This window comes from Drosophila hydei, unplaced genomic scaffold (assembly GCF_003285905.1).
Source record: "Drosophila hydei strain 15085-1641.00,03,60 unplaced genomic scaffold, DhydRS2 tig00008119-arrow-pilon, whole genome shotgun sequence".
Taxonomy (NCBI): domain Eukaryota; kingdom Metazoa; phylum Arthropoda; class Insecta; order Diptera; family Drosophilidae; genus Drosophila; species Drosophila hydei.
In genome coordinates this window covers 6,180,459-6,203,573 of record NW_022045830.1, presented here as the reverse complement: position 1 = coordinate 6,203,573, position 23,115 = coordinate 6,180,459, and the positions used below count along the sequence as shown (strand labels likewise).

Here is a 23,115-nt window from a genome sequence, read left to right as displayed (position 1 = left end):
TTTTTTTTTGCTATCACAAAAGTAAATACAACTCTAACATATATATGTGGTTAGAGGATAGAGTTTGGAGCACTCTTAAATTATGCAGTGGATTTGGAGTAAACTTAAACTAGGATTTAATCTCTACGTGGTATATCTGTTTACCTATATATATTTAACACTTAATACTTTAGCTAAAACATATCTGCACATGACTTAACTACCGACCATCAAATTTATTCTTGCATTATGAATTCATAAATCATATCAAATGACTTGCTTATTTACAGTTGATTAATTAAAAACTAATTGTACACCAGCTACAAAATTCTTGGTTATTCTTTTTTACTCATATAGCATATGTAATTGTTTAGTGCCATTCATAATTTACAACAATGTTGGACTTATTAGTTGCGAGTGTGTACGGATATGTTCCTTCATCAATCACTCAATAGAACGCTCTACAGTCCGAAAGCTGCGGCATACGCATGTAGAAGTTGAAGAACATAATCGGCGCTCTCCTGTATTACATTACTGCCCAAACTACGGGGGCGCTGTACTAAATCCAATTCCAGATCCGCTAAGTACGGTTCTTCTCTTTTCTCAGCTTCTTTTTCTGACAGAGTCTGTTCACCTTCCGGCTGCTTTTGATTTTGTTCTGAGTGCTTCTGTTCTTCCTCCTCCCCCTTTTCGTCAGGCTGCTTTTCTTTATCGTCCTCTTCTTTATCCTCTGGCTGCGGCTGCTTCTCCGTGCCCTTGTCATCGGGCAAAAGCTCGTTCTATTCATGCGCAGAGCGACGCAACCGCTTGGCCGGCAAGCAAGCATCTTCGCTGTCTGCCAGCGAGGCAGAGCTGCAGCTCTTCCGACCGTTTTCAACTGGCGCCGGAGACCCAGCAGCAGCCGTCGCCGGTAAGCTAGGCGAGTTGGAAGTCGAACTACCGTTCTTACTGACAAAGTTAGGCAGCCATTTGGCTAGTTGCTCTTCAAAAAAGTTTTCCAAATACTTGGCATTGCTATACGTTTTCGAATCCTCCTGTGTGAAAGCAATGCAAGCACAAATTTATAAAACTGATCGAAGGCCGACGAAAACACAATTCACTCACCTGATAAAAGAGGTAAGTATTCTTAAAGATAAGTCGAACATCGGACACAAAGCCAGCTATATCCTTGTAGTGATTGGGGCTGGAAGGATCTAAGCGCGTGCGAATAACATCTAACGACATGGGGCTACGGCGACAACATAAGGTCAACATATGATTCACACATACCGTTTTTAGGGACTTACTTGCAAATAATCTCATAGTACTGCGAGTTAGCCGGAGATTCCGGCTCACGGAAATTAAGACTCTGTTCATACTGACAGTACAGCTCCAGACATATGCGCTGTAGTATTCTCAACTCTACGCTGCTCAGTTCCCCCGGTTGCGGCTTTTCGTTACCCTCAACTTTGGTGAGCTCTTTGAGATTGACACACAACAAACATTGCCAGCTCTCGCTCTCGTCCGGTAGCGAGCTAATCGCGGGTATATGACAGTTCTGATGGAATACTTTTGGGCATTTGTCGCAGCACATCAATTCACCGCCATCCAGGCATACGGCACACCAATCCTCGTTGGGGTCGTCTTTTTGTTCATTTTTATTATTAACTGATATGATTAGTTTTATGTTTGCATTCGTGTACGATGAGTGTGTATGGGTGTGTGTATGTTTTTGTGTATGTGTATTTGTTTCGTGTTGATTTGTTTGTGGTTTGATTTGATTCGTTTGGTTTCATTTTGAATTGTTGAACATAATAGTTTATGGGTTAGTAATTGATTTGTACGGTTTATTGCGCGTTTAAATTTGTTTTTATTTTTGGTTTTTGTTTTGGTTTCAGAAATCGAGTTTTGCAGTTTTGAAAATAGAAATAAACAAAGCAAAGTTACATGAGAATTGAATAAAATCGATTTAAAACCAGCAAAGTAATGTTAAATATAAAACTATGAAATACAATGCTTAATAGTGAAAGTTTGAAATAACCAGGTTGTTGCTCACACACGTTCAAATATTAACTCAAAAGTATAAGAGATAACGTTTAAACTCTTTAATAAACATATATTAGTTAGCAGAATAGGAATTCACACCATATTTCCAGTTTTTCTCTTTTTAATAATATGTAAAGAAACAAATACTTTGGTAAATGTTTTCTGTACACATAACCAATTATTTGCATTATATATTTTCTTTTAATTTATTAAGGATTGAATTGTTAATTTTTGAGAGATATTAAACACTCACACACCCACAACCCATAGAATTAGCCTAGACCGAAGCGAAATCAGCTTTAAGTAAATGGTACTCACCTTCCTGGGTATTGGATAAATCCGTCGAACTGTGTACCTGCGGTGAGGTGGTTTTGGTGCGTCCTTCTGGCAGAACTTGCACTCCATTCGAGTCCAATTTAGCAATGGTGGCAATCAAATCATTTATGGAGTCATCACGCACCTTGTCAATAGGTTCGGTAAAGTCCTTGGTGTTCTAGGTGACAAAAGGCCAATCAAGTCATCAAACTATATACCATTATGCATTAAGTATCTCACCTCATGAGTGCTAGGGCTGGGTGTCTTTGGATTTGTCGATGTGACATTTGAGAGTATGGAAACCGCCGGGCCGAGACCAAGAGCAGCTGCATTTAACTGCGCTATTGTGTTGGCAGTGGACGAGCCATTGTTTAAGCCTGGCAAAGCAGGCCCACCAATGTTTAGGCTGGGCGGTGTGCTATTCTTTAGAGTATTTGGCGATTTTAATGAGATTTTAAAATTTTCCGAAGTCTGACGGCCATTAGCAAATGGTAACAGCGGTCCTTGCTGCTGGCACACTGAAACATATTCAATTGTTAATCGTGTGGTATGGATTTGTTATTAATAACACTCACTGCTTGATTGCTGCGCGGATTGTGGTATATGCCACTTGGCGAGACTGTGCATAGCGCTACTCAGCTGCGGCGAGGTTTGTGGGGGCCCAGCGTTAAAGCCAGCCTGGCTCCCATGAAACCCCAAAGCCTGTTAATAAAACCAATATCCATTATTAATTTTTTTAAATAATTTATGAACTGACTGATTTTGCTTACATTCTGCATGGGATTGGGCATCATTGGTGGTCGTTGTAGTGCGCCAGGAGAAGGTATCTGTCCGCCACCTCCAGCACTTGCGCTGGCCATAGCTGCTGCTGCCGCTTGCTGTTGAGCATGACTGGCCATGCGCTGGTACTGCGACTGGAAGCGTGCATTGCTGTTCATGAAACTGCTGTTGTCTCTGGGCCCGCCGCCTGGGCCGCCACCTTGCCCGAAACTCTGTTGGCCAGGCATGAAATGTGGCCGCATCGGTGGCAACGATTGCTGGTGCGCCGGTGAGGGTGCACCCTGTGGACCGCCTGGATAGCTAGGCGGCCCATTAAAAGCCAAATGAGCATTAGGACTCTGTGCAGCCTGATTGTTTAACAATCCACGCAAGCTGATATCTATTTGAAGTATGAAACAGTATAAATTAAATAAACTTTACTTTACATGTCCAACTAACCCATATTTTGCGGATGTGTAGAGGAGCTGACATGTGGTTGACCCTGACGCTGCATGCCTACAGGTGGCATACCACCAAACCGAACTATAATTAAACATACAGAAAGTAATCATGGTACCAATTTGTTAAAAAAATGAAGATTACTTAAGATAAAGTTAATTAGAGCATATCCTTACCTGACCCATCGCCTGGAAAGGAGCGACTCATTGACAGATTGTTGAATTGCTGTTGCGCAGCTGCATTGCTGTACATGGGGGGTCCGTTCTGTGGTCCAAAGGCACCTGGTGGCCCATTGGGAGAAAGGCCAGCTGTCATGCCCGGAGGCAGGCCCGGACGTAATGGTGGTGCCATATTTGGGCTAGGTGGCTGACGTGGTGGCGGTGGTTGCGGCCCGTTTTGGGTGGGTGCTGGTGCCGGCGGATATGGTTTGCCATCGACTATTACAATGCCCAGTTGCGAGATGACCTTTTGCAGTTCAGCGACCTGATTTAGTTGCACTTGAATACGCACAGGAATCTCTGGGTTCGGGATGTCGGCACGCTGACATTTTAGCTTCTGCAGATGTCGCACAAGTGATTTTTTACTCGATAATATGGCAAAATCGCTGCCCTTTTCAAGGGCATTCTGCATAAATTCGATGCAGTGATCCGTATTATCGGAGAGCAGCTGCAATGTCTCTTTTTTCTCGACCAAAACCTTCAGTTTGCTGTCGCATACCTCGTTTAAGCGCATAACGAGCTGCTTACCACGCATGTTAACCGTATTGGTTATTTTGACCACCATTGCTGTTATCTCTTTTATTAGGTCCTTCTTTTTATCATGTATCAGCTGCTGCCGGTCATCGATCACCTTTGTGGCGGAAGAGAGCAAAAAGCGCTTGTAGTTGATCTCAGAAACAAGCGTAGACAAGGCCTGTCGCGACTCTGTGGCAATCTCATGGGCAAACTTATACTTGTGATCTCTATGATCGCTCAGTTGGCAATCTCGACAAGTGAGCTTGTCGCAAGTTTCGCAGAATAGCGATAGCTTCTCCTGTGTGTGCAGCTGACACATGTGCAGTTTGTCGACGCCGACGGTGCCTGCTAGTTGTTCATTGTTGGCCTCATCCTTTGGCTTGATAGTATGATCCTTGGTGATCTTAAGACGTTGATGAGCCTGGACACAGCTGTCGCATATGTACTCCGAACAGTCGACACACCACGATGTGGCCACTGCGCCATCCGAACAACTGCTGCACTGTATGTTGGCCGCCAATAAACTCTTCAGGCCATCAGTAGAGCCGTTACCATCGCCACTGTCACCGGCAGCGCATTGCTCAATCAGGAACTGATTATCAATGATGTATTCATTCTGCGAGGCATTGTCGCAGACTGGACAGTGTATTAGTGGCGGCAGAGAGCGATCCAACTCCGAGAACTTTGTGTTCACACACTGTCCACATGCTACATGCAGGCACTCAAGCAGTTTGGGACGATCATTGATGCTCAGCACCTGAGCGCAGTAAACGCATTTAAAAAGCGTAAATTTGGCAGATGCCGATGAATTTGATTCTGACTGTAAATATATAAATAGAAGAGCACATCTTGTTATCAACTAAATAGATCATACAAATTTCATGAATTTAAAGATTATTTTAAAAATTATACACGTCTGGCAGCAGCTATATTACTATATCAAGAAGCTTTTTTGTTTAAGTGGGTTATCGAAAAGTGGAATCTCCTAGATCAGGATAATATTTCGTAAAGCTATCGAGTGCTATCATTAATTATGTTTCCAATTATTGCCTTTTGAAATGACTTGTTTATAAGGTAAAGCTTTCACCACTTCATGATTTATGTTATAGAAATATTATTAGTTAATCTAATCTTAACTTGTCGGAGTAATTGTGATAAGCCACAATCTGATGAGCTGACTGACTCTTAAAATGACCACAAGCTGTTGTCAATAAAAAAAAACCTACAAATTTAGTGTGGCTTATAGATTATCTTGACACCAACATTATTGGATTATTTTAAAAGGAAGAAAGGAATTTGAACACCAACTTAAATTGAAAGAATAAGTTGAATGAATAAATGGTGCTATCTGAAAATACATAAGTTTAAGCCAAAACTTCAACTAAAGGTTCAAAAGGAAATGGGCTTTCAGCATTTGAAAATCAATTTCTCCTTTATAATTAATCGCACTAACTTTCCAAAGAGAAAGGGGAGCATACATTTATACGTTGCAAAAAATAAAACAAACAGCTTAGCTCTCAGGGTAAACAAATAAATAAAGCCCCTACTGGTACTGGGGAGGCGTTGGGATGGGTTGGAGAGACAGCTGCTGGTCCTGGTGCTGTTCTGGTCGTCTTCTGCGACTGTCGCAGGGCAAGATTGATTAGTTTTATCTTGAGTTGGAGCACATAAATCCAATTGATTGATTATGCTTTTGCTCGATAAAGATTACTGCATTGGTATGCGAGCGTTTTACATGCAACGACCAGAGTTTATATGTATGTGTCTGGTTGTATGGCAACGGAAGCGCCATGGACATTGATGAATGCGCCACATCAGGCAAGACCCAGTCGTGAAATCGTGAAACAGTTGTGCGAATTTGCAGTTCGGCATTGTAGTCAAACTGGGATCCATGAGTGCACTTCGTTTGCTACGATCCAACGATCCATCTTGAGTCTCAATATTGACGTCAACAGTGTCAAAGAGAGAAAGTTGGGCTCGATTTTCTCCAACGAACCTCTCTCTTTTGCTCAGCTTTCGAAACGCCTCAGCGCTCATAAATCATCTGGCAGCAGCCATTTTGTATTTATATATACTATATATATGTATATATGGGGAGCTTGCCACATACCCACGCGCAGCTAGCACAGCCAACATAGTTTCAGAGTCAGGGCATTAGGGGGCGACGTTCCACTTGAAAGCCATTCATCATAATGTATGTTCCATGGCCATTGCTCACGTTCTCCTCACTCGCTCGCTCATTCTCTAGCCAAATGTGGGCCTCCAAACTGGTCGGCTCTACGGCACTGCGCTCGTGCGCCCGCTCGGCTCGTTCATATTGGACGCTCGGCCGACGCAGCCCACTTAAAAGTTGCTCAAGTCCAATGCGACTGACATACCATTATAAATGTTGCGAAAAAAAAATAAATAAACCAGCTGCTACCCCCATGTTTTCAATCGCGCTGAAATGACTTGCCTTAAACTGGAAGCGGGTAGCAAACTGGTTTCTGGTTCACATTCCGCCAATACACACACAGTAAGGGTACGATTTGGCTATGTAATTCTAATTAAAAGATACTACCAAACAACCCATCAAGTATCAATTATTATCATCAATCAAATAGAAATCAAAACTATGCATTATTAATATTTTTACGCTTTAAGGTATTATTATTAGTTTTTTAAATATTGTATAAACACTTAATTTGTATGAGACAAATAAAAAACGCATAAAACTTAGGTAAAATGGAGCTATTGTAATACATCAAAATAATTTTATGTTTATTTAGGTTCATTCATTATATATCACACATGTATCTAATAACTCTAAATGCCTAACTAGGCAATGGTAGGGTATTAAAAAAAAATGGACGTTGCCTTTGTGCTGTCCATTAGCAGTAACAGCATCAGCAGCATCGCCAGCCAGCCCATGGCAGTTTGTTCCAGGCATCGCATGTATAAATAATTCTAAATCAATTTCAATTAGAAAATGTTGAAAGGATGCCCCAACAACAATGGGCGAAAGCTACAGCTACGGCAACAACAATTGAGAGCTTCAACAGCGATGGAGCGCAAAACACGAAGCACTAGAAATGTGCTGACATGATGGAATGGCAGCATGACGTCTGCCACAGAATGAGTGCAGCTATGATTGATGTAACTTTGATGAAAGTAATCACATTTCCATCCAGAATTGCGAAGCCTTTTAAAGCCCTTTCACATTTCATTGAGAATTTATTTGCAATAAGTTGTTCAAGTTTGCTAAAAGTTCCATTCTTGTTAGTCCCACAGAAAAACTTTTTTGTTGCGAAAATGAAAGAAGTTCTACAACTATATTTTATTACAAACCAGGCCCCGCTTCATCCCACTACACTCATCCAGAATGTTCAGTTCACATCCCGGGCTCGTTGTTGATGCTATGACAACGGCAAAAATCAGTTGAAGCTCCCATTGCTGCCAACAACTTTCAGGCATATCTCACATGCCAAATCCATTTTTTCCAGGCAGCCATAATTCCATTAATTTGCGTGTTCACATCAAATTGGATTTCAGTTAAGCCGCAGCTTTTGCTGTTCAGAGAAGTTCAGTGAGACGAGCGAAATTCAGGGCTTTAGCTTTGACAAGCAGTCAAATGAATAGCATTTTGAAAATTCAACTTAATTTCACAATTTGTATACTCAGTATATATTCAACTCATACAACATAAAGTTGAGTATCTCTTATAAATGACAAGAATTTTAACCAGGCATATTATTTTTAAATTAATTAATATTAATAAATTTTATAGGCAAAACAATTAAGTCATGTTTAATTCAAGTGCACATATTCATATGAATTTCATTAAAAATGTAAAAAATCTATTTTTAATCCGACAACTAGTTTTAAGCAGCAAATAAGTTTCAAAATTATGTAGTCGAAGTTTAATTGGGTTATCAATAAAATGGGTGTTTTTGGTATTCAGACGCATCTAGCACTATCGGCGTGGTATTTGATTATATTATTTGATTACGAAACTTTTATAATGACCTTTCTTTTCTATAAATGCTAATGGCATTTCCATGCTATGCTAATTAGCTATGATTGCACCATATTATAATTTTATACTATATTAAATAAAATACCAAACGTTGAGCGGGTCATCTGCAATGGTAATGGGAAATTGACTTTTATATAATATTAATGTTATTTTCGATGACTAAATAAATGATGCTAAAGAAAATAAATATCAACATCCCTGTCATATGTCTGTATTTAAAAGTAAATAACACTAACATAACAAAAATGTTTTAGTTAAGTTACTGTTGACCTCCTCTTCAGATAGACATGTAAATTATATGGTTCAACAATCGATACTCGCATAAATATAGTTGATTTTGAACCCAGAACGAGTATTAAGCAGTCGGTTGCGCCCGACTGCTACGCATGTCACATTGATATACAAGTTTCAAATTAAGCTTTCAACATTTCATAACAAATATCCATTCATATTTTGATTATCATTTTGTAATATGCAATCCACTTCTGCATTATTCAGATAAGTAAAACAAAAAAAATTAGCATACAAATTGGTTGAGCACCATATATACTTTACTTGATTAACTTCCAATTATATTTTTGATATACATTTATTTTTTAGTATATACATTATTTGCATTTCCCCTTCAATTTGGTGCGCCTTTACAACAGTAGCAAAATGCAATTTTTCAACCCAATGAGTATGAGACAGCAGCTCAGCACAAAATCATACATTAATATGAGTTAAATCCAGTTTAAAAACTTCTCACTATCTGGCAGTCATTTTATTACAAGCTCTTCTTACTTTAATTTTATGTCTGTTTGCCTATTTAAAATATAATTGAGCGGATAACTTTTAATTAAATGTGAGCAACAGAAAACATTTTAAATCATATTTTGCATTTTGCATTTTGCATGACAACAAGAGCAGTAAATTTAATTTGGCTGTCTGCATTGTTATACTGCACTTTCGAGGACAGCGCAGCGGGCATTTGGGTCCGAGTCATTGGGTGGCGTATAAATCAATGCAATATGAGAACATGCATCATCTGTGTGCGTCATGAATCCTTACTAAAAGGACTCCGGGTGGCATTCGGCGGCCATTTTGTGAAAGTCCCTAACGCTGCGGGTGGTGTCCCGTTCCCGTTGCCATTGGTGCGGGCTCTGCTGATGGTCGTGCTGGCTCTGTCTTTGGGCTTCAGGTTGCGCAAACACACCGTTTGTCAGTCAGAAAGGCTATTATTTATATTTTCCGCCATACAACATACGTAAATATCGTCATTTTACAAATGTACAGCATGCAAAATGACAGAAACTCGATGCCCCCCTTGTCCTTTTAAGCAGAAGCAGCAACAGCAAGCTTAGCACATACAGTAAAGATGCAATTAATTGCAGCAGAAGTCAATTTAAACTTGTGGTATGCATGTCGATTTCTTAGTTAAGTCAAGTCAAGCCAAGTCAATTTAATCACACTGCCTTTCAAACGTATATCCTTTGTGTCTACGAACTGATTGCGGTACACAAATATCATCAATTACGTATCTTTGTATTTGACAATGTAAATTAATTAAATGCAAAGCGAAGCATACTAATAATTTATTTGCTACAGTTTCCATGGGCAACGCGAATCTGATTCGGTATGCAACGTCATGCTTCTTGGCAATAATTAAATTTACTGCCTAGAAGTAAGGAAAAGTTAAACTGCAGTTCATATTAAATATTTGGGATTTAGTTGTTTATAAAATATATGACTAATTGCTGATGGGAAATGGCTTAGTCATATTGTATGAAGAGCCCTTTCTAAAAATAACACATGCCTGACTAATCGAAATTTCCGGAGCATACATATGAGCTTTACAATGGTCAATAGATTGGCTTTATCTTTTTTCGGTTTTTTATTTGATACAAAAAATTAATGGAATTCTATTTGAGTTGCCTTTTCCTTTCCAAACCAAGGACTCAACGCCAATGCGCTCAGGTGAATAAGAGAAAATGCGCTCTTGAAATATTTATGAGCCAGAGTAATAAACTTAAAGATAAGCAACGTTCAAAATGCCAGCTATAAATTGCGACAGGAGAGGTAGGGAGAATGAAAGAAGGAGATAAATTTATGTATAAGGAGTGAGATAGTCTGAGCAGATGGCACAATAAAATGCTTTATACTCCTATAATAAAAGCAAAAACTTGATTGTGCCTGAAACTCTTCGATTGAACTAAACACAGGGAAGAAGTGTATGTATGTACTGCAAGCCTGCAAGGGTGCTGCGATTTATACGATAAAGTTGACTTGGACAAGAAGCAAAACGTGGATCCAACGCATCGTTTGTCTGGTTGCAACTTATTTTAAAATATATATCCTGGAGCAAGGGAATGAAAATAATAATACTTGCAAGGCAAATACTAATATATGCTTTTAATACATTTCACAGTCGATTTATTGAAGACATTTTACACTTTTAGAAGTGAAATCAAGTTTTAGGGTTTGTCACATCCATCGTTAATTTGTATGAATTAATCGTCAATACGAGTGCATCGTGCGTTGTATTAAATATTATATTTTACCACGCATCAATACATATGTATATACACTGTAATTATCATTAAAGAAAATATCCTATTTGAATTACAGGTAAGACTATGCAACTGCCGACGCCCTCAGGTCAAGTTGTTGGATCGTAAATTTACTACTTACACCTGTGATCAACCCTTAAACATTTGACATTAACGAAAAATGTGTTCTCGGCTCGACACAATCGTTAGAGTTTATAAATGAACAGCTGCTCTGTTTGCCCCTTGTTGCAACAGTTGTGTATTTTTTGAAAATAATTTATTTTTAAATGTATTTGACCAGACTGACGAAAAAAACCGAGTTTCATCCAGAAGTTATAATATACTCCATATAAATACTGCATTACTATACTATTAAAATATACAGCAGGTCTGGGCCATTTCCGCTGCCAACAGGAACACAGAGAGTGTGGTGTGAGTGTCGAGGGGTCGCCTAATGGGCAAACCCTAATGACCTGACATAACATTTCATAACGCAATTTAAGCTACCCAAGGAAAAAAAAGAGAATAAATTTGTTACAAAAATGATGCCATAAAATTGTACGAGTTTGTATTTGATTGTGGATTAACATAGAAGGATAACCGAGCATGGGTTACATACACAACGAACGGGTGGAGCAAATTGGTATTCCGTACCCTCAAAACGCCTCTTTAACGTATATAGAAATATATTTTTCGAGTCTTTTTTTGCGAACAAGTGCTGCTATTCGCTTCATTCGCATCGATTCCCATCGTCGCAGTCGTAAAGATTTAATTGTATGGAAATCGTAAATGGCACGCAAAAGAACCAAGAAAAACTTTTTATGAGCTTCGAGGGATACAGAAAATCGATGTATCTCCATTAAGGTAACTAAGAAAGTCATACTCGAAATACCGAAACGAAATTCTTCATATACAAGTTTATATAATGATATATATATTGTTTTTATATTTCAGCTTAAAGTTGTATTAGGGTAAATCTACATACAAGGAACAATATAAGCTGTAGACGACAGCTATGACCTCAAAATATGATTCATATCGACAATGACAGCAAACCAAGCAGCCAACCAGTCAAGTAGTCAGTCAGCGAGTTATGCCATGCCAATCCATCGAAGTTGATTGCTTTGAGTGGTTTTGGTTGCGGTTTATTTAGATACATACTTATAGAGCAAATTGTTCAATCGCTACGTCAATGTGAGGCCCATTAAAGAAAATGGGCTCTACTTTCGTATTGCAGATATGTCCATTAAGTTGTTTATTATTCTGTCAATGCCAATTTAATCATTATATGTCTGACTATATGCGGATTATAATAGGTACTTAAGAAATTGCAAAACACTTAACTTTCCCTATTATTTCAAGGGATTTTTGCTAGTTAAAAGTAAAGCCATAATTGCTAATATTAATGCTAAAGTTGTAAATAACTCGCCCAAACAAGATCCGTATAAACCTTATATTGTTTTGTCGAATTTATAAAATTATATAAATATTATTTGACGGAACGTTAAGTCGAGAGCTTACTGGAATTGTGCCAAAAACCACAAACTAATGAAGCGGTCGACTAAGTGCACAGGCTCAGGCTCCAGGCCTTTAGGGAGGGACCTATCATGTACCATGTGCCTGCCTCAAATGTTGGCGACATTGGACATTGTGGGTTTAATGGTTCAAAGAGCTGGAGAGCTGGTCTCTGGAGCTTACCGAAACCGCCGACGCTGCTGCTGCTGTTGCTGCTGCGGTTTGCGGTTCTCTCTGTGCCCTATGCAATTGTTCGTGCTCCTGGGCCGTAATATGAACAGCAAATCACCACACCATCAACAACATAAGTCTTATACAGATATATTTTCCAAAATGGCGACTGCATGCTACTGATATAGATACAAAACAGTTAAGCTGCAGGGGTCCAAAACGTGATGCAGTTGCAATAAAATTTCAACTCGGCTTATACAGTTGAAGGCGTACAGCTAAGACGATGGGCGTGGCCAAGCTGTCGAATGCAATGCTCTAAGCTTTGAATTTCTGCTTAAGTTTAAGGGGATGTGGGCTTCTACTTCTTGCCGTCTCATTCAGGATTCGTACACACAGCTTATGGAACTTTACACAGATGCTAAAATACGTATCTTTGGGCCACGCCATAGCATGACATGCTCTTCAATTTAAAGTTGCGTCAACTTGTGTAGCCTCTGGCTGCCTGCTGCCTTTTTATTGTGCGTTATAATCCGCTTTATGTGATCGGATTATGTCCTGCGTTGCACCTAATCCCACCATAGTTGGGCGTCCGGTGACATGTGTAGCCTATGCGGAACGAAGCGTATCGTACCGTCTAGGCGGGCCACCCTCTTCACAGTTCAACTGATCCGTTCGCGTAGTCAACTTCAATTATACTCGCTCTATAGCTGGATTAAGGTTCCAGCCACGCCCTACTACCAGTTGAGACAGAAATGTAATTAAAATGTGTATCTGTTGGATACACACACACAAATTACACACAGCACACGGCTTGACAGGTGCGGGGTAGAAGTAATGCCTGAAAGTGAAAAGCGACTTTTCCAAAGATCTCTTCGTTAAGATTGCCGCGCAATAAAGTTAATTAGAAACTTTTGGGTAGCGCTTAAACGCCTGCTAGCTCATACCGCGCCCCCTCTCTCTTCGGTCATCGCCATTTGCTTTGCTTGCATATTCTAGTCAAATTAGAGTTAATTGCACCTCATTAAAAGCAAATTCTTAGAATTAATTTTACGTTTCGTCGAAAAAAGCAAAAGCAGCAACAACGCAACGCCAATAAACAAAATGGCCGTTCGCCACCGAAACACATCAGTTGCCCCATTCATTATAGTGTCAGATTCAACAAATAATTACAACCTGCAGCACACACATACATACACCTAAGAGTTGAAAATATCATTAAAAGAAACCGTTGAGTTAGCCCAAGGATGACCTAGGGAAATGCAATAAACTGAAGTCCTACACGATACTTAAACTCTCATTGAGATAATTATATGCTTCATCATTGTATGAGTGAATATATTACATTAACATTAAAAGTATTTTTCTTACAAAATCATTAATTTCTAGCTTAAAGCTTTTTTCATGTACATGAATCTGAATCTTTTGCTTATGTACAAATATTTTATATATTTTTCTTAAATACATTGTTATCTTTAGCTTCAAAAATTAATTTAAAGCATTGTTTCAAATGTTTAGTGTTTCGTATTACAAGCAGAAAGTAAAATATGTGTGGAAATTGATTGTTTTCAGTATGACAACTTCAATTTTATCAATCATTTATTCAGTTCGAGCATTTTATTCCAAAGTGGCCACTTATTATTATTATGCTTTGTGTTTTTTTCCGTTCAAGCTCCAACTATCTGCGACAGCTGTGACTTTACGTCATTAACGACTGTCTATAAAAGATTCTGCTTCAAGAAGTTGAAGAATAAGCGAGTAGCATATGCATATGTATTTGCATTTAGATTTGTATAAATTTCTTTCAGTTTCTTCTCAAGCTGTCCATAGCGACGGTCAACGCCATTTTGTATTTGTCAGCCATTTTGAAATACTTTGAACTATTACAATTCTTAAGAAACGTTTCATGGCGCATTCATACATTTTGACACTCGTCATTCAAGATAAGTGAGTGAGATAGCATATGCGAGAGGAAAGACCCCGATTAAATATTGCTGACCACACGACGGGGCCAAAGAGACTCAAACAGAAGACCGAGGCCATGCACGGCACCCCTAGAAGCACATACACATAAGTATGTATGTAGTAGTGTGGCGGCAATTGCATGATTGACGGTTGTGCTGAATGAGCGCACGTCATTTTCAGCCGCCAAGAGTAGCCTCATGTGCAAGTGTGAGCTACGATGGTTCATCTCCCACTCCAATAGCACTCAAAGTGTCTGCACTACTCGGAACTTGTATTTGTGAATCTGAATATTTAGAGGAGCTCACGTTCATGGCGCTCAAGCGCGACGAGACCGCAGCAAACAGCAAACACAACACAAGCAAGCACACATCCACATGCTTTAAAAGAGGCGAGTCATTCTCAGCCCGCTGCAGCTGATCTTGATGGAGAGCACTCTGCGGTACAAAAAGTGTGAGAGTAAAGGCGTCTGTGTGTGTATGTAGTGTGAGCAGTTGTTGTTGCCTTCTCCGCTTTGTAGTTACATATTTGCTTTACCTTTCACACCGAAACAGCAAAACCAGAAACCGAACAACAAACAGCACGAGACTTCAACACGAAAGTGAAACACAATTTTAGCAACGTCTGTGTGCTTTTGCATACATATGCAAGTGGATGCATGCGTTCGTGTATATGAGCGTGTGGGTGCTTTTGCATTTGTTTGTTGTTACAGTTGTTTGTTGTTATAGCATGGGAAAAGATAACGTACTAAATTGCACGAGACAATGGATATTTGTATTGTTTACGATAAGCTGCCTATGTATATATGTATATATGACTGATAAGCTGTTTCTGATGATTCAATAGATTGGGGGAGCGTAACAAGATAACGACAATTTCTTATCACAAAGTAACGATGGCACGAGCACGTGTAGCCAGCCCTCTTGCAAGTTATTAACCTCATCCATATAGAGATACATTAAAAGTGAACCAGCTCGATAACTTACCCGCTTCTCGGCACTATCGCATGGATTACCAACTGATGATGACGATGATGAGGATGTAGATGTTGTAGCCGCAGTGCTAGGCAAATGATTTGGCGGCAGCACATCCGATGCCACCGAATCCAATTGCTCTTGTTTAATGCCGGCGATCAGCGGAAGAAAGTCGTTCTTCAGATTTTCCAATTCCAAATCCATTGTATATTTTTATTTATATTTTTTCAGAGTATGTCAATCGTTTTGTGAATGCTGTATGGTATACGTGGGTGTGCGGTTTTGGTTTTGGGTTGATAACGTGGGCGTAGGCTAATTTTAGCGCGAGAATTTTATATTCACCAGCAGTTGACGCCCTTGGTGAACATTTTTAGTTATATTAGGATATCTATTCCATTTCATTGTTCATTCATTCCCGACAGGCGCAAGCCAAGTGGCAGCGATACAAAAACAACGCCAAATTGGCTGTCTGCACACACATCCACAGACACAACAATACATTCACGAACTTGCACACACACAAACAAGTCACCTTGTGCACAAAAAATAGTTTCGCTTTCGTATGAGACTTAAAGGTTTATTATTTTACACGGCGTTTTTGTATTCATATTGGCATTTTATGATACTTGTATTTGTTTGCAAATACATTATGAATTTCACCTTTAACTTCAAACGTTTTGCAAAATTTTTCTCTCTACTCTTTTTGCTCGAATTCCCACGGAGGCGAAAACTTTCATTGAAATGTTCACATTACGCTTTATTTTCCTTGTACTATTATATTGCACTGCACTGCGTTAGTTTATTTGCATTGAACGCTTTGGTAGCACAATTGTTTATTTGCTATTTAAATTAATATTTGTATTTATTTTATTGGCAATAAATTGCTAGGAAAACACACGGTCACGGCGTTTACTCTCCTTGGACGCTTCTTCTGTACAAAAATTTTCTACTCGCCATTTTGGATTCAACAGCGTTGCCAGAATTTTTTCAGTTGCGAGTAGCCGTACACGTTCATTCCTCTGTATATGTAGAGATTAATTAATTTACTACATTTATGTATTATATGTATTCAAATAAGCTTATGTAAGCTATAGTATATATGAATAATATGTGTACCTTCATTTTGTAATTGATATATTTAACAGATTGTTCATTTATGATTTGTGATATTGATAGGGTTGTAGCAGTTTTGACAGTCAAATATATGCGTGAAGACATGAAACCGTCATGCAGCAGCTGTGTTTTATTGCCAAGAACGGCACACGTGTAAAGTTGTATTTACTAGTATTTTATTTATTTATTTTTCAAATTGAATAAATGTTGCTTAGCCACATATTGAGCAGCTGCACAAAGGCAGGTGAATTTTAAAATATTATTTTATAAAAGACAGTAATAAAATTGATTTTTTTTTTATTTCACAGTTAGCCTAAGAAAATTGTTGCAAGCTGAAATTAACCGGAATAATTTTTATTTGCGTAAAAAATCCTTCGCGGCTGCCATGACTGAAGCACTCGACAAGCTGGAGCAGGAACGGGAGGCAAAGAAACTCATGAAAGACGCGGAGAATGCGTCTGTTAAAGAAGCTAATCGTTTGAAACGCACTCTTAAACGAAAGAAGTGGGTGGACTGGAAGGCACAAGATGAGGAGGATGCTGCGAATGGGAAAAAACGCCCTCCATTCGATCCCGCAGACCGCATTAAGCGAAAGAAGAGTGTCATTCTTTTGAGCTACTGCGGTGCTAACTACTATGGAATGCAACGCAATCCGGGTATGCAGACTATTGAGGAAGAGCTTTTCAAGGCAATGCTTAAGCACAAATGGATAACAGAAGACTCCTTCGACCAAGTACAAATAGCTTGTTTTCAACGGGCCGCACGTACCGATAAAGGTGTCTCGGCCGCTCGACAGGTGTGCTCTGTTAAATTGCGTAAGTAATTCAACTATGCAGTCAAGGATTACAATTTATAATAAATTTCTTTGCAGCCGAAGAACTGGATCTACAAGCATTCAATAAAGATTTACCAGAGCAAATTCGTCTCTTTGGTGTGGAGCGTGTTACAAAAGGCTTTAATGCCAAAGATCAGTGTAATGCACGCACGTACACATACACACTGCCCACCATAGCATTTGCAGCTTTCGAGGAGGAGCATGAACAAGAAACATACCGCATGACGAACGAGCTGCATGAGAAAGTTAATGCAACACTGAAACTCTATGAGGGCACAAAGAACTTTCACAACTTTACCAGCAAGAAGTAATGCAATCCTTGAGAGCTTTTGTTCATTAATATTAATATAATTTATACGTAGAAATTTTTTAGATCCGTCCGCGAAACGATTTATCATGTCCTTCACATGCAGTGCACCATTCCTAGCTCCACAATCCATTGAGTTTGTCACATTGAAGGTGAAGGGACAAAGCTTTATGCTACACCAAATACGTAAAATGGTCGGTCTGGCCATTGCCATAGTTCGCGGCAATACCACAATTGCAACGCTGGAGCGTGCATTGACCGAGGAGCGTCTGGACTTGCCAATGGCACCGGGCTTGGGCCTCGTACTGGATACTGTGCATTATGAACGTTACAATGATCGTTATGGAAACGATGGCATCCACAATCCATTGACTTGGACGGCGCAAGAGCAGCAAGTCACCCAGTTCATAGAGCAGTACATCTACTCAAATATATACAAAACGGAAGCTGAACAGCGAAACATGCTTGATTGGCTAAGTACTTTGCATTACCACTCCTATGACACGAGGCGGGACGACCCAGCAAAGAAGAATAACGAGGGTGATGATGGAGAAGAATAGCAAAACTGTTTATTTATAAGTTGACAATACAAAACCAGTTGATAGTGTTTATGTAATTGATACAGATTAAAAGCAAGTTATTGGTTACGACTTAGAAGCGTCCGCCCTTCTTCTTCTTGTGGCCACCTTTGCGATGCTGTTGCCTTGGACCGGGTGTAGGCTCCTGATATACGGGCGTTGCAGGCGAGTTCTTGTTTAGATTGGCACGATTGGACATGTCACTGAAATAAGAAAGAAGCGTTTATTTCAAGCCTATGAGAGCTAAAAATTGCACTTACTATTGATCAGCTGCTCCAGACGCCATGCCCTGGGATCCCTTGATAATATCCTTGGCTCGCGCACCGCCACGCTTCTTACGGAAACCTGTGCGCTCATACTTGGGCAACCATCGCTCAGGATCCGGCGCGACCTCGGCATTGTAGTTCTTGGGAAGTTTGCCTTTGCGCTTGCGATTACCACTCTTCATCTTATCAGTTGCGGGTGTGCTAGGCGAAGGTTCAACTTTCGCATTGGCCGTCTTTTTGGCTGCCTTTGCAGACATTACCCAGTTAGCCGCCTCGAGTGCATCAATTTCGGAAGCCGTTGTCAACGTTTCCAGTTTGGGCAACTTGCGGCTTATCTCGAGCGCACGCTTAGGATTAAATTGTGCATAGGCAATAACCAGCTGGGCTAGTACTTTCATATCATTGGGTTTCAGTTTGAGCAGTTCCTCCAAAGAACTGGCCGCTGTTTCAGAGGCTCCACCACGTAAATGGAACTCTGCAGCTTGTCGCCACATGTCCGACAAATCGCCGCTGCTCACATTATTCTGCTTATACCAGTCGACGGCTGACTTAAGCAGCGCCGATGCAGCCGGCTTATTGTCGGTGCCTAAATAAAGAGATACCAACGCTGAAACAATGCCAGGCTTGTACTTAGCCTCACCCAGCGAGAGTAGAGTTTCGATAGCATCTTTACGATTACCCTGACAAATTAAAAAAACCTTTTTAAATAAAGGAAACTTACGAATTCTTTGGATACACCTTTTCTACCTGAAGCAACTGCAACTGTATGATGGCAAATTTACTGATAAATTCATGCGTCTTATGTGCACTGGCAAACTTGTTCAGTTGCTCGATGGCCTCCTTGTGCTTCTTATCCTTGGCCAGTTGACTGCAGCGTATCAGCAGAGCCTCGAACTCCACTTGCGGATAACTTTGGGTTAACTTTTGTGTCAGCTGCTGGACTTGATCGCTGGAATTGGTATACAATGCCAAGAGGCAATTGTTGAGAGCTATTGTCTGCTTTTGGCGTGAGGTCAATTTTGGCTCACAGGCGTCAGCCATGGCAGCACGTATTTTCTTTTTGGAATCAAAGACATTCTGATCCTTATTGATGACAACCGTGTTGTTGCTGGCAACTGCGACCAACGCCGCATCCTTCGGCTTATGGCGTAGACATTCAGCATAAATAACGCTGGCCTCCTTTATTTTGCCCTGCTGTTGCAGACAATAGGCGAGCTGAACGCGTATAACATCCAGCTCTTCGAGTATTTCTTCCTCACTGGCACCCTCCTCTTCTAGAAAATCGCGACACAATTTTTCGCTTGTGCGCAGTTTGCGCTCCGCCTCTACGAATTTTTGGCGATTGGACTGAATGCAAGCACTGTTGAAGTACTGCTCGTAAGTGTCCTCGGGTACTTCCGGCACGTCTTTGTCCTTGTCCAATGCCAAATTGGCTGCCACTGCACTGAGATTAGTCCGTCGCTCGTCCTCGTAATCGTCACTGCTGTTCTTGATGATCTCTTTGTACGCATCTAGGCAATCCTCGTAGCGCTCCAAACGATATAATATTTGGGTGCGTAATTCCTTCAGCTTTGCTGGCAACGGCTGCATTGCAGCATCGTCGATGGTTTTGAGTGCCTGAAGATGCTTATTCAGGCGGTACTCGCAGTAGGCCTTCTCAAAGATCAGCACAGTGGCGAGACGATTCTTCTCAATAAACCTGTGAGCCTCATCGAACTTGGACAGCTGCATCAGGCATACAACTTTGCAGTGCAGTGCAGTTTGATCATCAGGAGCAACTCCCAGAACTGATAATAATCGAATGGTTATAATTGAGCCAAGCGCTGGCACATGTCTTGTTACTTACTGCGATTAACGGCTTTAACCGCCTTGTCAAATTCCTGATTGTTGCCAAATTTGTGAACATCTGCATAGGCCGCTTTTATAAGCGCCTCCTTTGGATTTGCGTCTTTCGACATTATAATAATAAACTATGAAAATCTTTTTTGACACTGAACTTTCGCCCTGCTAGAAATTTTGACAGGTTGGACACATCAGCAACAATAATTTCGAGTGTTGCCACAGCAAGACTGTCAAACGTGCAGAGTAACCGGACTGTCTCTAATATTATCGCCGATAAATGGTCCCTGTCAGCTGTATATCGATTAACGATTAACAATCAACAAAACGTACTCGCTGGCGACGCCTTTGCGAGATCCATTGTGTGCGTGTTTTTTGTGTAAATTATTGCAAAATGTCGGCTGAAGTTGATTTTATAAACAAAAAGGAAGTGCATCTCCGCACTCTGAAGCAGTCCGGACATGTGGGCTTTGACAGTTTACCCGATCAACTGGTCAATAAAAGCGTACAAAATGGATTCGTTTTCAACGTTATGTGTATAGGTGTGTATATACAAATGTGGGTACATGTGTGTGTATGCGGCATTGCCTAAGTGTGTGTATGTATATACAATGAATCAACGAAGAGAAATGTGTGGAGTTGTAATAAGTGCATTGCACACAGATTCTAAGCCACACAAGCAATACATGACTCACTAATATACTCAAATATATGTATGCATGAACGTAGTTTCATATGTATGTAAACAATTGAAATCGGCGCGAGCAGGCCGCAGCCGATTAATATGCAAAGTGTTTAGCAATCGATTTTCATTTATTAGCTTTCTATAATTTCACCCTGATGCCAGTGCTGTTAGAATTTGAAGGGCATAAAATACTCAACTAGCACAAAAACGCTTAGCTATTAATAAATAATTGAACATTTTCGATATTTACTAAATTACATTATTTATCTTTATTATATAAAAATTATTTGATTTTAATTGAATTTATTAAACCATTATAGAATCCATCATTTTTTTTTTTACATTTAAACAAACTAAGAGCTAAAAATGAAAGCAAGAACATTTAAAAAATATGCTTCTGCTTATAACACAAATATATTATTCGAGATATGCAGACCCAATATCATAAATTTCTAGTCACAATTTTTTTACAACACTTACATTTAAAATTTAAAAAAGCTAGACATAGCTATAACAAAGCTAGAATGGCATCACTGCTTGACACAAATGTATGTCTAGTGTTCAATTGAAGACACTTAAAATAACTTACGAACAATATGAGTAACATGTACCTCTTTTTACTTAAGGCGAGACGGGTCTGGGCAAATCAACATTGATGGACACCCTGTTCAACACTAGTTTCGAGTCGACGCCGAGTCCCCATACGCTGCCTAGCGTTAAATTGAAGGCCCACACATATGAGCTGCAGGAGAGCAATGTGCGGCTGAAGTTGACGATTTGCGATACTGTTGGCTATGGCGACCAAATCAATAAGGACGATTCGTTCAAGGCTGTCGTCGATTATATCGATGCCCAGTTTGAGAACTATTTGCAGGAGGAGCTGAAAATTAAGCGCTCTCTTGTCACGTGCCATGATAGTCGCATACATATTTGTCTGTACTTCATATGCCCGACGGGACATGGACTGAAGTCCTTGGATCTGGTCTGCATGAAGAAGCTAGATAGTAAGGTGAATATAATACCGGTGATTGCCAAAGCAGACACTATCTCCAAGGTGGAGCTGCAGCGCTTCAAGGCAAAAATCATACAGGAACTTAACACCAATGGCGTCCACATCTATCAGTTTCCCACTGACGATGAGACAGTGGCGGAGACAAATAGTGTCATGAACTCGCACATTCCGTTCGCCGTTGTTGGCAGCACTGAATTTATAAAAGTGGGTAACAAGCTTATCCGTGCTCGTCAATATCCCTGGGGAACGGTGCAAGTGGAAAACGAAACACATTGCGATTTTGTCAAGTTGCGAGAAATGCTCATACGCACAAACATGGAGGATATGCGCGAGAAGACGCACACCCGACACTATGAGTTGTACCGTCAGAAGCGGCTGGAGCAGATGGGCTTTAGTGATGTTGATAGCGAAAACAAGCCTGTCTCCTTTCAGCAAACTTTCGAAGCAAAGCGCTCCAATCATCTGGCTGAGCTGCAGTCCAAAGAGGAGGAGGTGCGTCAGATGTTCGTTCAGCGTGTCAAGGAGAAGGAGGCTGAGTTAAAAGACAGCGAGAAAGACTTGCACTTGAAGTTTGAAAAATTGAAGCGGGATCATGCAGAAGAGAAGCGCAAGCTTGAAGAGTCTCGCAAAGCACTCGAGGAGGACTATCTGGACTTTCAGAGACGCAAGCAGCAGTTGGCCACAGCACATCACACCCTTACGCTGGGCAAGAGCAAGAAGAAGTGAATTGACAGCATTAGCATTAGCTATAAGCAAATGTCTTTGAGTATTTTGTGCGTTTTGCGTATCCCAAAGTAATTATTGCTTTTTCATCTCGTTGTATTTCATTTATGCTATTAAGTTTTTTTCAAATATTAACATATACACACACCAATATACATATATATGCATACATACACATACATAGGTATGATTATTTACAACTAACGAATAAACGATATTAGTATTTTAAACTATAAAATTGAATATCGCGTTTTGGTGGAGTGAGAAGCGTAAATTCAACTCAAATGAGCGAATAAATGAACAATAGGGTATATCGAATGACTC

At 40.1% G+C, this 23,115-nt stretch overlaps 4 protein-coding genes across 8 annotated transcripts; 2 read left to right on the top strand and 2 right to left on the bottom strand.

The window, feature by feature from the left end:
- Nucleotides 1-19: 19 nt before the first annotated feature.
- LOC111600732 (transcription intermediary factor 1-beta) lies at nt 20-16,432 on the bottom strand. Of its 4 annotated transcripts, none has more exons than XM_023317007.2 (10): nt 15,446-16,432; nt 3,714-5,091; nt 3,538-3,621; nt 3,090-3,478; nt 2,895-3,021; nt 2,560-2,837; nt 2,323-2,497; nt 1,266-1,602; nt 1,084-1,207; nt 20-1,010 (listed from the first exon to the last, which is right to left on the bottom strand). In XM_023317007.2, exons 1-10 carry the CDS (start codon nt 15,635-15,637, stop codon nt 759-761), a joined length of 3,336 nt encoding a protein of 1,111 aa, XP_023172775.1. In that variant the 5' UTR covers nt 15,638-16,432; the 3' UTR covers nt 20-758. The 4 variants fall into 4 exon arrangements, with proteins under 4 accessions (XP_023172775.1, XP_023172773.1, XP_023172772.1 ...); XM_023317005.2 differs by having other exon boundaries at nt 1,266-1,626; nt 15,446-16,431; XM_023317004.2 differs by having other exon boundaries at nt 20-1,013; nt 1,266-1,626; nt 15,446-15,637.
- Nucleotides 16,433-16,601: 169 nt separating this feature from the next.
- Nucleotides 16,602-18,333, top strand: LOC111600735 (tRNA pseudouridine synthase A). The gene is made up of 4 exons (XM_023317011.2): nt 16,602-16,790; nt 16,855-17,361; nt 17,418-17,688; nt 17,744-18,333. Exons 1-4 carry the CDS (start codon nt 16,751-16,753, stop codon nt 18,246-18,248), a joined length of 1,323 nt encoding a protein of 440 aa, XP_023172779.1. The 5' UTR covers nt 16,602-16,750; the 3' UTR covers nt 18,249-18,333.
- Nucleotides 18,233-20,585, bottom strand: LOC111600733 (signal recognition particle subunit SRP72). Its single transcript, XM_023317009.2, has 4 exons — nt 20,379-20,585; nt 19,280-20,319; nt 18,527-19,212; nt 18,233-18,469 (listed from the first exon to the last, which is right to left on the bottom strand). The coding sequence occupies exons 1-4, from the start codon at nt 20,488-20,490 to the stop codon at nt 18,340-18,342; spliced, it is 1,968 nt and encodes a 655-aa protein (XP_023172777.1). The 5' UTR covers nt 20,491-20,585; the 3' UTR covers nt 18,233-18,339.
- A 103-nt stretch (nt 20,586-20,688) lies between these two features.
- Nucleotides 20,689-23,029, top strand: LOC111600736 (septin-2). 2 transcript variants are annotated; one of them, XM_023317012.1, is made up of 2 exons: nt 20,689-20,913; nt 21,683-23,029. In XM_023317012.1, the coding sequence occupies exons 1-2, from the start codon at nt 20,766-20,768 to the stop codon at nt 22,792-22,794; spliced, it is 1,260 nt and encodes a 419-aa protein (XP_023172780.1). In that variant the 5' UTR covers nt 20,689-20,765; the 3' UTR covers nt 22,795-23,029. The 2 variants fall into 2 exon arrangements, with proteins under 2 accessions (XP_023172780.1, XP_023172782.1); XM_023317014.1 differs by lacking the exon at nt 20,689-20,913 and adding an exon at nt 21,502-21,604.
- Nucleotides 23,030-23,115: the final 86 nt, after the last annotated feature.